Source organism: Heloderma suspectum, chromosome 1 (assembly GCF_057233095.1).
Source record: "Heloderma suspectum isolate Gila_16-S chromosome 1, 16-S_ref, whole genome shotgun sequence".
In the NCBI taxonomy this organism is placed as follows: domain Eukaryota; kingdom Metazoa; phylum Chordata; class Lepidosauria; order Squamata; family Helodermatidae; genus Heloderma; species Heloderma suspectum.
In genome coordinates this window covers 97,804,719-97,819,594 of record NC_139458.1, presented here as the reverse complement: position 1 = coordinate 97,819,594, position 14,876 = coordinate 97,804,719, and the positions used below count along the sequence as shown (strand labels likewise).

General features: G+C 42.8%; 1 protein-coding gene across 3 annotated transcripts in view; it reads left to right on the top strand.

The window, feature by feature from the left end:
• TPCN2 (two pore segment channel 2) overlaps positions 1 to 14,342 on the top strand; it is a 57,102-nt gene extending 42,760 nt beyond the window's left edge. For 2 of the 3 annotated variants that reach the window (XM_084852119.1, XM_084852111.1), the window contains 12 exons: positions 2,843 to 3,014; positions 3,977 to 4,032; positions 4,122 to 4,250; positions 5,340 to 5,389; positions 6,688 to 6,787; positions 6,906 to 6,977; positions 8,766 to 8,839; positions 11,025 to 11,118; positions 11,261 to 11,343; positions 11,471 to 11,552; positions 12,703 to 12,788; positions 14,218 to 14,342. In XM_084852119.1, coding sequence (XP_084708245.1) covers positions 2,843 to 3,014; positions 3,977 to 4,032; positions 4,122 to 4,250; positions 5,340 to 5,389; positions 6,688 to 6,787; positions 6,906 to 6,977; positions 8,766 to 8,839; positions 11,025 to 11,118; positions 11,261 to 11,343; positions 11,471 to 11,552; positions 12,703 to 12,788; positions 14,218 to 14,296 — 1,077 coding nt within the window. In that variant the 3' untranslated portion in view covers positions 14,297 to 14,342. Of the gene's footprint in view, positions 1 to 2,842; positions 3,015 to 3,972; positions 4,033 to 4,121; positions 4,251 to 5,339; positions 5,390 to 6,687; positions 6,788 to 6,905; positions 6,978 to 8,765; positions 8,840 to 11,024; positions 11,119 to 11,260; positions 11,344 to 11,470; positions 11,553 to 12,702; positions 12,789 to 14,217 lie in introns of all 3 variants that reach the window. The other variant, XM_084852102.1, reaches the window with a different exon arrangement.
• Positions 14,343 to 14,876: the final 534 nt, after the last annotated feature.

Genomic DNA, 14,876 nt, shown 5'->3' with positions numbered 1-14,876 from the left:
GCCAGATGCCATGATCTTAGTTTTTTTAATGTTGAGTTTCAAACCAGCTTTTGCACTCTCCTCTTTCACCCTCAACAAGAGGCTCTTGAGATCCTCTTCGCTTTCTGCCATTAGGGTGGTATCATCTGCGTATCTGAGGTTGTTGATAATTCTCCCAGCAATCTTAATTCCGACCTCTGATTCATCCAACCCGGCATTTCTCATGATGTACTCTGCATATAAGTTAAATAAGCAGGGTGACAATATGTAGCCTTGTCGTACTCCTTTCCCAATTTTGAACCCCTCGGTTGTTCCATGTCTGGTTCTTACTGTTGCTTCTTGACCCTCGTAAAGGTTTCTCAGGAGACAGGTAAGGTGGTCTGGTACACCCATCACTTTAAGAATTTGCCACAGTTTGTTGTGATCCACACAATCAAAGGCTTTAGCGTAGTCAATGAAGCAGAAATAGACGTTTTTCTGGAATTCTCTTGCTTTTTCCATGATGCAGCGGATGTTGGCGATTTGATCTCCAGTTCCTCTGCCTCTTCGAAACCCAGCTTGTACTTCCGGTAGTTCTCAGTTCGCATACTGCTGAAGCCTAGCTTGTAGGATTTTGAGCATCACCTTGCTGGCATGTGAAATGAGCGCAATTGTGCGGTAGTTTGAACACTCTTTGGCGTTGCCCTTCTTTGGAATTGGAATGTAAACTGACCTTTTCCAGTCTTGCGGCCACTGTTGAGTGTTCCAAATTTGTTGGCATATTGAATGCAGCACTTTAACAGCATCATCTTTTAGGATTTTAAATAGCTAAACTGGAATACTGTCATCTCCGCTAGCTTTGTTGTTAGTAATGCTTCCTAAGGCCCACTTGACTTCACTCTCTAGGATGTCCGGCTCAAGTTCAGTGACCGCACTATCATGGCTATCAGGGACATTCAGATCTTTCCTGTATAGTTCTTCTGTGTATTCTTGCCACCTCTTCTTAATCTCATCTGCTTCTGTTAGGTCCCTGCCTTCTTTGTCCTTTATCATGCCCGTCTTTGCACAAAACGTTCCCTTGAGATCTCCGATTTTCTTGAAGAGATCTCTAGTCTTTCCCATTCTGTTGTTTTTCTCGATTTCTTTGCATTGTTCATTTAAGAAGGCCTTCTTGTCTCTCCTTGCTATTCTCTGGAACTCTGCATTCAGTTGGATATATCTTCCCCTTTTTCCCTTGCTTTTCACTTCCCTTCTTTCCTCAGCTACTTGTAAAGCCTCATCAGACAGCCACTTGGCTTTCTTGCATTTCTTTTTCTTTGGGATGGATTGAGTTGCTGCCTCCTGAACAATGTTACGGACCTCCGTCCATAGTTCCTCAGGCACTCTGTCTATCAGGTCTAATCCCTGAAATCTATTCCTCACCTCCACTGTATATTCATCAGGGATATGATTGAGGTCATACCTGAATGGTTTAGTGGTTTTCCCTACGTTCTTCAATTTAAGCCGAAATTTTGCAAGAAGCAGCTCATGATCTGAGCCACAGTCAGCTCCAGGTCTTGTTTTTACTGCCTGTGTAGAGCTTCTCCATCTTTGTCTGCAAAGTACATAATCAATCTGATTTCGATATTGACCATCTGGTGATGTCCATGTGTAGAGTCGCCTCTTGTGCTGTTGGAAAAGAGTGTTTGCTGTGATCAGTGTGTTCTCTTGGCAAAACTCTATTAGCTTTTGTCCTGCTTCATTTTGTACACCAAGGCCATGCCTGCCTGTTATCCCAGTGATTTCTTGACTTCCTACTTTAGCATTCCAATCCCCTATGATGAAGAGGACATCTTTTTTTGGTGTTAGTTCTAGAAGGTGTTGTAGGTCTTCATAGAACCGATCAACCTCAGCTTCTTCGGCATCAGTGGTTGGGGCATAGACTTGAATTCTATCATTTTTAAGATTGTACCCCAGTACTGTTTTTCCCACCCTTTTGTTGACTATGAGTGCTACTCCATTTCTTCTAAGGGATTCTTGCCCACAATAGTAGATATGATGGTCACCTGAATTAAATTCGCCCATGCCTGTCCATTTGAGTTCGCTGATTCCCAAGATGTCGATGTTCAATCTTGCCATCTCATGTTTGACCACCTCCAGCTTACCTTGATTCATTGATCTGACATTCCAGGTTCCTAAACAATATTGTTCTTTACAGCATCGGATTTTCTTTTCACCACCAGACACATCCACAGCTGAGTGCCCTTTCGGCTTTGGCCCAGCCGCTTCTACTTTGTCTTAAATTCTAAAAGAAAATATTTCATAATCCAAAGCTTTTCCCCCCCTATTTTTCAGAAAAAAACAAACGGTCTTCGGGGAAAAAACAGGAAACTGTTTTATCCCCCATTTTTCTGCGTTTTTTTTTTTGAGCCTTCACATCTCTACCTGTGTGTCAAGCAGGTCTGCTTTTTGTGTTCTCTTCCTTTTTTTAATGGGCAAAAGCACATTTAGCAAATTTCTCACATTGGTTTAGATTGTTTCAGGTGTCACAGAATTGCTACTCAAAGAAATGCTGGTGGCAGGGATGCAATATAGCTGGGCAGTGGGATGTGAATCCCTATTTTCTGATTCTGACAACTCCAAATAGTGTGCAACTAATAAGTATTAATAATACAAATAATTAATAATGAATATCCCTTCATAATTAATAATAACAATAGAATAAAAATAAGATATCTGTCAAAGACACCCTAGGGCAGCCTTCCCAAACGTTGTGTCCTCTAGATGTGTTGGATTGCAATTATGGGAGTCACAGCCCAACACATCTGCAGGACGCTATGTTGAGAAGGCTGCCAAAGGGGATAAGAAAATGGTTCAGAATACTTCTGTTTATTGTTTGTTCTAGGTTCTGAAACAACAGGTCATGATGTCAAGGCTTTTATATGTTTCCTTTCCAGCGTCCTCCCAGTCCAAGTTATCAGTCACCTTTTCTGCAGAGGGTTCAGTTTGTCTTTGGTCATCGCTACTTCGGGTATTTAGGGAATGCCATAGCTCTAGCAAATGTTTTCTCTGTATGTGTAAGTATACAACGTTTTTAGTACCTTTCTGAGCAGGGATTTTATATTAAAACCATTTTTTGGTATTGTAATCTCTCCTGCCAAGACAACAGCTGAAGCTATTATATACAGAATGACAGACCATAAGAGGCCTACTGGATTGAACCAAAGTTCCAGCATCCCGATTCCACTAGTCTAGTCACCAGTCAGATCCTGCTAGGAGCCCCAGAAGCAGAGCATGAAAAACCAAACAACCCCCAAATTAGGTAGCTACTGTGAAACAAAACCAGCTAACTCTAAAAAAAAAAAAGGAAAAAAAAGTTGGAATGAATTCTTTATTTTATTAAATGTCTATTCTGTCCTTCCCCCAAGGAGCTGAGAGCTGTTCCTCTTCCCACCCCCCCTTTTATCCTCACAACTTTCTGTGGTAGGTTAGGCTGTGGGTGTGTGACTAGCCCAAGTCTCCTAATGAGCTTCTTGGCTGAGTGAGGACTTGAACCTACATCTCCATAGTTGTACTCAGATACTCTACTCAGCGGCCTTTGCCATTTATGATTGCTTGTGCTCCTGCTTGGCAATGCCTGCAGATATTGTCAGGAGCGAGTGGGAGACATTTTGCTATGCTGCAAGGTTTGCCTTGACAGTTGCAGACTAAGGGGGAAAAATGACACCTTTTCATTTCATTATGTAAGCTGTCATCTATGCAGTGGCAATATTTGACTGCTGTCAAATAAGAGACAACCAGTTGCCAAAATTTTACCAGTCATTCGGCTGGCATGCAAACCTTATAATCCAGTAACCTATAGGTAGTACTTGGTAGGCTAGTAAATATTTCTTTGGGTCTGGTAATTTTTTATACTTATTTTATGTGCTAGATGTGAGTTCAAAACAACTTTGGTTTGGACACTTCTATAATGTAGTTTAAGAGTTCAGTATCTATTAACCAGTGGCCATTTCTCTCTCTCCCCCCGCCTCCCAGGTAGTCATGGTAATAGATGCAGATAAGCCACCTGCTCTGCGGGATGACTTCTTTTTAGGGGTAAGATCTACCACACTCTCTATGGCATTTCCTGTATTGTATTCTTCTTTAAACGTTCTTAATTATAATTTTAATTCTAAATTTTCAAGGTCATAAATTGTTTCTTCATTTTCTACTACCTTCTGGAAATGTTGCTGAAAATACTAGCATTGGGATTAAAAAGATATTTATCATATCCAAGCAACATATTTGATGGGCTTCTGACTGTAGTTCTGATGGTGAGTATTGCTGAATAATTAAGTTTCATTCATCCATAATAAAGTTGGCCATTGACAACTTCTAGCTGGCTTGAGTATACAGGATAAGAGTTTGTATGCATGACTCCAGCTGGGCCTTGCTTCTTGTGTTGCATGGTCGAGTGGGAAAATAACTTCTTGGGCAGTATCCAGTGGTGACCTCCTGTGTGTGACCAGCCCCACCAATTCCATTGTGCAAGCAGCACCCACTGTTTGCGCAATGAAGATTTAGCACTTCCGAGGGCAACCCAAACTGGGTGGAAATGTTCTTTTCTGGAATGGATCAGCACAGCCTACATCAGGGAGCCCTGCCGACCTGTCCCTTTCCAGAAATGGGTGTTTCTGTTCATTTGGGGGTTTTCCCCAGACGTGCTAAATTTCAGTTGCACATGCGGTGGGTGCCACTTGTGTAATGGAATTGGTGGGGCTGTCTGCTCGCAGAATGGAAGCAGCGGTGGGCTTCACTTGCGGACAGGCAGCGTTGGATACTACCCTTTGTTTTTAACATGAGGATAGTCTAAAAGTCCTAATGTGTTTTTTATATTAACATTATGGGTGGATACTGCTTTGTGGTTGGCTTATTAAAGGTAGTTACTCTTCATTGCCCCCCCTGAATACATCATGTTAATATTTCGATAGGAGATTTCATTTCTAATAAATAGGTTCCATCCAACATTGTGTGAGCAGACCTCTTCCTCTCCTTGGTCTTGTACCCCCTGCACTACTCCAAATATGCTCCAGAGGTTCCCCCACCCTCTGGAGCAGATTTGGGGGTGCGAGGGGGCTGCAGGGGGGAGGGGGAATCCATAACATCAACAGTGTCTATTCTCCTGGTGACACAGTTGGATACAACCCACAATGTTTTATTTTTTATTTATGTTATGAACTTTATTCACATTTCATTATAAAATAATCCCAAAGTGAGGTTCAACCAAGAAAGCACAAAACCATACAACATCAACCAAAAAACAAACAGGGGAGAACAATGCATGTTCTGTTACATGATTACTTAATTCATTAATGATGATTATAATTGCTACAGTGTTGTCTCTCTTCTCCTTCTTCTCAAAGGTTTTGGAGGTGTCAACATTTGCTGTATATGGATTTCCTCATCCAGGCTGGTATGTGTTCTTTGCAAGGAATTGTTGCTACCCAGGAATAGATACTCATGATGGTGCTTCTACCAACATCTGCCTGCCTCTTGCCAGAATACTGGGGTCGGGGGAGCTAGGCTAGGAACTCATGAGCAGGAGCGGCCTCTTGTCTGGCTCCAAATTAGCTACATTTTCTGCCGGCTCTGCCATCTGTTCATTTATAATCATTTTTGATTGCATGGTGGTGTGGTGAGGGACACAATGGTGCATAATCCATATTTTGCAGGGATCTGAAAATTAACTGCATGTATAGTGGAAAATCATTTTAATTAAAAGTACGGGTCTACAACTGCGGTCTTAATAAAGGATCCTTTTAAAAAGGAGTAGGATAGGAGGGCTGCAGATGTGTCAGAACAATGTATTGTGAAAAGGATTGCAAACAGGTATGATTCCCCCCTTCCAGTCATACTAAATCAGCCTTCCCCAACCCAGTGCCCTCCAGATGTTTTGGACTTCAACTCCCTTCAGCCACAGCTCTCATGGCCAATGACCAGGAATGCTGGAAATTGTAGTGCAAAACATCTGGAGGGCACCAGCTTGGGGAAGGCTGTACTAAATCTTGAAATAGTCACAGGAATATGACCTGAGGATGAGAGACTGACCATGCAAATCTCAGTTTCTAACTGTGGAGACCTGAGTATCAAAGACATTGCATAAGACAATGTGGTCTTGTGGTCCTTTTCCCAGTAATGGCATGTACCTCTTGCATGACTCAGATTATGACCTTAGTGCTGGGAATATTGCAACCTCATCTACAAGTTACTGGAAGGAGGCAGTGCTGCAGTTCCTTAGTTCATGGGAATTTTGACCACAGCTAGCCTTAGGCTCTCCATAGCCTACAGTGCAGTTTCCTGTGCTCCTCCCCTTCCTCCCTCCTCTCTCTCTCTGACCTCCAGCATTGCTGGGAGTACATGAGTTTGCTTTTGCTCCCGCCTGTGTAATGGAACACAAAATAGACTGAACAAACTCCTTTTAAAATTCTGCACTGTACCTGCATTGTATATGCAAGAATGTTTGTGAGTAAAACTGTTTTTCTTTCCTTCACTGAAGAAGAGTGTGATCTCCTTTTATAGCCTGTGTGCATGTGGAACTGGTAAATGCTCGTTCTGCTTTGCCTTTTCTTGTTCTCTACTAATTGTCTTTCAAACATGAGGCGTCATTACCAAATAATCCCACAACTTAGTTGTCAAGAAAATCAGACAAATTGTATATTGTTGGTTCCTTCTTCCAGTATTTACTGCAATAGTAATTTTGTCTTTTCCTAGGAGACCCGAAATGCTGGGGTTGCTATCTCTATGGGACATGGTCCGTCTGGCAAACATGCTGATTGTGTTCAGGTTTTTGCGGATCATCCCCAACATAAAGGTACTTCTGCCCTGCTGTGTAGACTTTTATTTGGATTTCATTATATCCCCCTCCCCTTCTCTTAAGAATATGAAAAAAATATGAAAAACACTCATGCTTCTTTATCTCATTTTTCCAGTTCATGTCTTTAGTTGCCAGTACTCTGCTGGATCTGGTGAAAAATATAAGAACTTTTGCAGGGATCTTGGTGGTAAGTGAAAACCCAGAATGATGCATGTCTCCTTATATGTTCCGTCTTCTATGAAATATTTTTATCAAAGAACATTGACAATATATGAATCTAGTAAGCTGCTCACTTTTTAATGCTCCTCTTATCCGTTTGAAGTGAAAAGCTCTGGAGTGGGGGCTTTCTTTAGTCTTAATTAATTGCCCTCCCAAGGAAACTTTGAGTTGCAAAAGGGACAGAGCTCCAAACTACTTAAAGTATCTTAGAAGTGTGTGTGTGTGTGTGTGTGTGTGTGTGTGTGAGAGAGAGAGAGAGAGAGAGAGAGAGCGTGAGCGCGCAAATATGGGTGGGATGTGTGCCACAAGACCTCAGATTTTACCAAACAGCATCTGGGAGAATGGGTAAAAGACCCCTTCCCTCTACTACACTACTTCAGGGCTTTCTGCTCACCTGTTGCAGAACCTCCTGCAGTAAATGTCATAGGGAAATTCCACCAGACTGCAGCAGAGGGAGAAAGGTTGTTCAGGAATGAGAGTGGCAGGGTGCTACTTCACTCATGTTCTGCTTGTTGGATTCCTGTGGGCTGTTGCATTCATGGTCTCCCTCACTCCGATGATTTTTCACTGGCTTAATACTGTTGTAGCCCTTCCCAAGGGTCAGTTTTTCATATGATACACGGCACCCAGTGTAAGTTATATTCTTGCATTTGTTGTTGTTGTTCAGTCGTGTCCGACTCTTCGTGACCCCATGGACCATAGCACGCCAGGCCTTCCTGTCCTGAGCTCTCTCCCGGAGCGTGCTCAAGTTCATATTCTTTGCATCGGTGATGCTATCTAGCCATCTCATCCTCTGCCGTCCCCTTCTCCTTTTGCCTTCAGTCTTTCCCAGCATCAGAGTCTTTTCCAGAGAGTTTTCTCTTCGCATTAGGTGGCCAAAATATTTCAGCTTCAGCTTCAGTATCTGTCCTTCCAATGAGCACTCAGGGTTGATTTCCTTTAGGATTGACTGATTTGACCTCCTTGCAGTCCAGGGGACTCGTAAGAGTCTTCTCCAGCACCACAACCTCTTTTAGAGGACATCAAATCTCATTCTGGCACGGAGTCCCAGTCTGTCTTTCCCATTTGAGAATTAAGATGACAAATGGATATTTTTTGTTCAACTTCTGTAATGCTTATTAAAGGAACTTTAGGGTCCAATTGTAGAATCCATTTGTTATTTTAAGAGATTTGAATAAAATTAAATAATGCAGAAACAATTTTTGAGTACTAAAGGGCAAAGCTCCACCTATTGGCTGATTTAGGAATTGCAAAGTGAATAAATAAGAGTGTGGTGAAAACCATGTTCATAGTAGTTCGGCAGACAATTCATGGAACTTTTCTGTAACTGGAATTGGTAATTTTCCCAAGCTCACTGAGTTGCTTGTCTTCTCTGAAGCAGGGCCAACAGTGACAGATGAACAGGGTTTTTTTGGCATGATTTTATGACTTCTATAACTAAAAGATCTCTTGACTAGCATTTGTACATTTGGGAACATTGTAAGTAAAGTGACTTTGTTAGATTTGCTTTGGCCCAAAGTTCAGTTCTTGTAAGTGCATGACATGAATGGATAACGTTTGGAAGTGGCCCTATGATTTTGTGACTTTGCTGCCTTCGCTGCTTCTGCAGACTGATTAAAATACCAAAGTTAACCAATATTTGGGTGTTCTGGAAAGCATAATCTTGACTGTATAATGAATACTGTTTTTGCCAGGGATCTTGCACCACACTTAATTGGCCGTAGAATGTAACAGATGCCATCTTGCTCTTCCCCAGGTTGCTTTCTATGCATTTGCCATAGTCGGCATGGAGCTGTTTAGGGGCACCATTCCTCCCATGGGCAATGCCAGGTAAGGCTGCTGTTAAATACCCCTGGGCCATTCTCACTTGAATTTCGGACAAAGGCAGCCTTCCCCAACCTGGTGCCCTACTGGTCAGGAATGCTGGAGTTGTAGCCCAAAACACCTGGAGGCACCCTGTTGGGGAAGGCTAGACTAAGGTTAGAAACTGTCATTGTCCTGTGTTCTGCACAGCCCCTAGCACAGGAATATTAAAGAGGAAGAATGTTAAATACATTGTGATGCCTCCTGATTTCGCACCAGCCTGTCACTAACTTCTGCATGTCTGCCCTACTCTCCTCTGCTCTTCGTCTTGCCCCATGAGCACACGAACTGCCTCCCTCCTCCTCCCTTCTCAGCACCTTTCGGTACGTGTCCTGCTGCTGCCCCCCACCTGTGCACCTCCGCCCCTTCCAGCCTGGCTAATTGGAGGGGGAGAAGTGGTGGGTAGCAATGGCGGCTTGTGCACCAAACACCAGCTGGTGTTGGGAAGGTAGAGGAGACAGAGGTAGCTTGTGTGCTCAGCCGCTGCTGGCACTAGGGTTCATAGAATCATAGAATCATAGGCTTGGAAGGGGCCTACAGGATCATTGAGTCCAACCCCCTGCTTAATGCAGGAAACCTGATTCCCTGGCAGTCTCCCATCCAAGTACTAACCAGGGCTAACCCTGCTTAGCTTCCAAGATCATTGTGAGCATTGCTTAGTTCCAAGTTTAGGCAAATTCATAGGTTAGGGATCCATCTTCTGTGTGGTGCTGCGCTTCACAGAGGGCCTTCAAAGTGTCACGTGCCATGGATGAGCACCCACCCTTCTTCTGAGCTGGAGAGGAAGGGTAATCCTTGACTTCAACTTGGGCTTGCTTCCAAAGTTCAGCATGGCATCTGGGACAGGGTTGTGGCAAGCACCATTTTTGGCTGGCTAGCAATGCAAGCCAAAATCTGTGAACTCCCTTGCCCTTCCAGCCTTTCCGTGAAACCTACCAGATAAGGAAACTTCAGAGCTGCCCTGGGAAGCTTCCTCTGTTGGCGAAGGAATCTACAGTTAGTGATGCATGGGCTGAAGTGTGCCTGAAAGCGAAGCCATCCGATCCCAAAATTTGTGGCGTCCAGCTCTGGTTACACCGTGATGGATTTCCAGTGGGGTAGCCATGTCAATCTGTTGCAGCAAAAGAATCCCGTGGCACCTTAAAGACAAACACAATTATTTTGGCATAAGCTTTTGTGGACACTGTCCACTTCATCAGATGCATGAAGCTTTAACCTCAGATTGGTGAATCTGTATACCCATCCTGTGGGGGAGGCAGTGCAGGTGAGATGTAAATTGTGCTGCCAGAGGGAATTGTAATGCAAAAAGTACAGACAGCGATAATTATCTTAACAGTTGCCACTCCTAAACGTTGAACTTCAGCAATTCCATGTCTTTGAAATTCCTTTGTTCAAGAATGGCTACCCTGACGAAGATGCACTTAGTATAGGCTGAGGCATTCTTTTTTTTATGATGATGACTTCTTCAGGGCTGAACCTTGGCAGAAAAACATGCTTTGGGGCTCAGTCCTAAATAGTCCCGGGCTCAAAGTTTAAGTCCTCTCTAACATATAGCAACATCAGCTTCCTTGTAGTTTAAACTCTTGCTTCCTGACACAACCTTGGAACAACCAGATGAATGGATGCATTCTGTAGCCCCATGTGAAGCCACTAGATTGTTAAGTCATGAAAATAAAATTCGACATCACTAGAAGTTTTCACTCCCATCAGTGCTGTGATGCGTGTAGCTAAATTAGGAGTAAAACTAAATAAATAAATGACCGAGCAGGTCATTTGTTCTGCAGGTACTCTGATCCCACATGGAATAATGTGCTGCAAAAAACTTTGATCTGTATCAAAACTAACAATCCATCATCCCACTTTTTGAAATATTGTTGTTGTTAGTATTACCGTCACTAACAAAACACAGTTTTCGGTTTTTCCCATCCACATAGGAAACTTCTTGTAGCTTATTCTCCCTTCCGAGCATATGGTAGGGAAGGTCTCTTGGTCCCCAGACTTCAAAGCCACCTGTGATTCTCCTTTTCATTTTAAGGGGATCTCAAATAGTTTCTATGCCAAAAATATCCAGTCCCATAGCTACGTCTGATCTGTGCCACACAGGATTGCATGCCATGTTGGGATAACTTCACATTCATCATTCCCTTTATAGTCTCGTCAACACAACCACCGGCAGCAACGCCACTTTTCAGTGCGGCACGTATGAACAGCTGGAGTATTGGCCAAACAACTTTGATGACTTTGCTGTGAGTATGTTTCTCCTGGGCGCCTGTAAGTTGCATCAGTTACCAGTTCACTTGTTTAATGGCTCTCAGTTTTCCCTGTGTTTCATCAAAACCTCAAATTACTATCCAATCCACTTCAGCTATTTTTTCTTGCTTGCATCAGGCAGCACTGGTGACCCTGTGGGATGTGATGGTTGTGAACAACTGGCAGGTTTTCTTGGATGCTTACTCCAGATATTCATCTCCGTAAGTAGTGGGCTGAAGCTGTGTATTGGGCAGGCATTTGATCATCTGCTTTGAGCCATGGTAACAAACACATTAATTTGTAATAATGGGCACTACTTGATTCCTCCCCCTTTTTTTCCTTTTTCAGATGGTCAAAATTGTACTTTGTCACCTGGTGGCTGATTTCCTCTGTCATTTGGGTCAACCTGTTCATTGCCTTACTTCTGGAGGTAACACTTGGCTTGCTCTTCAAAGCAAGAGTATTCACACTTTGTTCTATTCGAAAATGAGGCCGCAAAACATGCATGGTGGCTGCAGGTGCAGCCGCAGCATATTCGCATCCTACACAAATAAAATGGATTGAACCAGTGCCTTGGGGTCTTGAACCCCTTTTAGCCTGAGGACCAAATTCAGTGTTGGAGAAGCTCTCAGGGGCCATATTCCAGTGGTGGGTGGGGTGAAAGGCAAAAAGAGTGGGGCCAAAAATACCAGCATATTTTAGGTTACAGCTCTTACTGCCAGTAAATAAGTCTTAGGAGAGGCAATTCAACCTTTAAAAAAAATACAGGCCGAAGCGAGGAAACCATCAAATGATCGGCAGGTGGGGGTAAGGGTGTGGGACCAGGGGAAGGGGATCTGGCCTTCTGGGGAACCTCAGAGGCCAGATTGGGATCTGAGCTGGGCCAGATTTGACCCATGGGCCTGAGGCTCAACACCTGTGATCTTGTGGTGCACTTTTAAAACCCTGCTGTAGTGCATAACAGACATTTCAGACAACTCTGCAGAGGTCCTATGGTGCAGAGTCTAAACCTGGGCTTTTCTTGCACACTGCAGACACCACTGAAGATTCCTTAAAAGACCATTGTGTAAGGAGGAAGCCATGGCTATTCCTCATTATAATTCCTGCACCTCTCTCTCAGTAGCATGCTGTTGGCCATGCAGTGTCAGCTGGCTAGATCAGCAGTACCTCTACTAAATGATATTTAGATGGTTCTCAAAAGTCTTGTGTGTGACCACTGATGACTTTGCCTGTGCCACCTTGTATCTTGGGACTTGGAGCTGGTTCAGATGGTCTTCCCCCTGACTCATTCGCACCAAAAGGCCACTTTTTGGAGCAGAGAAGACTAGTTACGGAGGTTCCAGCAGCAGTTTCCATTATACTCAGTAGAATGGATTTCTACCCTTCCTGGCACGCTGCACTTATGGGACTTGCTGCTGGGACCTTCATGAATAGCCTTATCTCATGATCTGCAGTTCACCTGCTTGCCTTAGCAGGTGGTGTTTTTGGTGTGTTTGCTTTTTTTTTTTGTATGAGCAAGTGAATTCAGCAGAGAGACCCCCTGAAATGGCTGTCCTTCCCTTCCTTCTCTTGAATTGCAGAATTTTATTCATAAATGGGATCGTCGGTGCCATCGGCCGTCTCTCTCAGAAGTTGAATACCAGATGACAATGGAACTCATGTTCAGGTGAGCCTGACTGTGTGGCACCAAGGGCAATTCTTTCGGGATGCTTAATCTTTTTTTTAATTGAGAAAAGAAACGTACTGAGGTCTAGTTGAATGGCTGTTGATACTAGAATCACCACTGCTTGTAAAACCTGCTCTCCAATTCATCTTGACATGTCTTTTAATTTTAATGAGGGCCACACCAATTATTTGGATAACTTAATGGTTGCCCAATATCAGCTGATCTTTTCTAGAGCTAGATTTATTTGTTTACCCTCTGCCTTATTGGATGGCCATTTTGGGTGGAATTTCCTACAATAAACAGCTTTGGTCTTGTGGGGACAGACTACTAGAAATGTTAATACATGTTTTCTTTGTGTGTATTTTCTATAAAGATGAGCAAAATCGATTACTCGCTCTTATTAATAAGGAAGGACTTTTGAGTAATATTTGCTTTGTTGTTGTTGTTGACTGATTCCAACAAAACAGTGCCAAATTTCTCTTTCTGCTGTAAAAACCCATACAAGAATTTTTCAGCTTAAAATGTAATTGGGCCCTGCTTTGTTCCAATTTTTATCTTCTCTCCTTTCATTTTGTATATGTGTTTATATTTTAACCTCTTTTTATGTCAAAGGATATATGTTGATGCTCTGCTTTGTCTTTTGATGGGTCTGTGATTGTACAGTAAACTTTGATTTGACTAGAATTGCCCCAAGGGTTGCAATTTTTGTGTTGCAGGGACAAATGGCATTACATTATTGGGCAGTATCCAATGGGGAGCTTACGCCCCTGCTGATTCTGTTGCATCCCGCTGATTCCCTTCTGCAAGAGACACCCATTGCTTGTGGAATGGAGATTTAGCACTTCTGGGGGCAACTGGAAACAAATGAAAATGCTTGTTTTTGGAACAGGGCAGGTCAGGGGAGCTCACATAAGGGAGCTCTAGAAATGAGCATTTCCGCTCATTTTTGGGCTTTCTCTAGGAAGCGTTAAATCTCCGTTGTGCAAGCAGTAGATCCCGCTTGCACAACAGAATTGGCAGGGCTCAACAGAATCAGCTGGGGTGTAAGTGCCCCATGGATACTGGCCATGGTTTCCTTAACTGCTAGAAGATCACACCATCCCAGGACAAACAGCATTAAAGAAACAGTACAAACAATACCATAATATTACTTGTCCTATCTTCCTCGATCGAAATAGAGTGGGTGGATGGACCTTTTAAAAGTAGCATCATTTTATACCCCTTTGCAAGGACATACTGTATAGCCACAAAATATTTCGTGGATCAAGTATACTTTGGAGGCCACCTTACAAAGTGTGTGACACTATAGAGGTTATTAATGTTGACGTGACTATAGAAGTTGTATCTGGAGTAAATAAAGCTGTGTGCAAAATCTCTATTGAGACATCTACCCCACTGGTTTCTAATGACTCCTGTTCTGTCCTTGTAGGGATGTTTTGGAAGAACCCACAGAGGAAGAGCTGATTGCAAAACTTCACCAGCATCCACATATGCATCTATGTAGATGACGCATAAATGGATACAGCAATACATCTCAGCCGTACCTGCGTTCAGGTTTTATAGCCTCAAGAAAGATACTGGAAATCTTTCCAAAAACAATCCTATATCTTTTACTTTTGAATGTTGCTTGTAATACAAGGTATTTAAAGGTTGCTATGTGTTCATTGAAAACATTTTTTTAAAAAAATCCTAATTTGACTTCATTTTAAGTTGACTTTTATTGGATTATGAAGCTGCCACTTTAAAAATCTGACAGATAAGTGGCAGAGCAATTAACTATTTTTAAGAAAGGGAAATGTATCAATGATGCACTTTACAATGGAAACTCTGGAAGATGTATAACCACTGTGCTGCCTTGTTGCTAGCATTACAAACAAAACAAAAATACAAACCCTGTAAATAGGTGAACTTCCTTTTCTGGTATTTGTTGTTGTGTGCTGTGCCAAGGACAGTGCCTTAGTATTAGAGAAATGTTTTGGTAAATGCCTGACTTCTAAAATAAGAAAAGGTTTAATGATAAACTTGGGGATTGAAATAAGAGGCCACTACCCTGGTAGTTCTGTTAAAACACCATATGTTCCAAAGTGG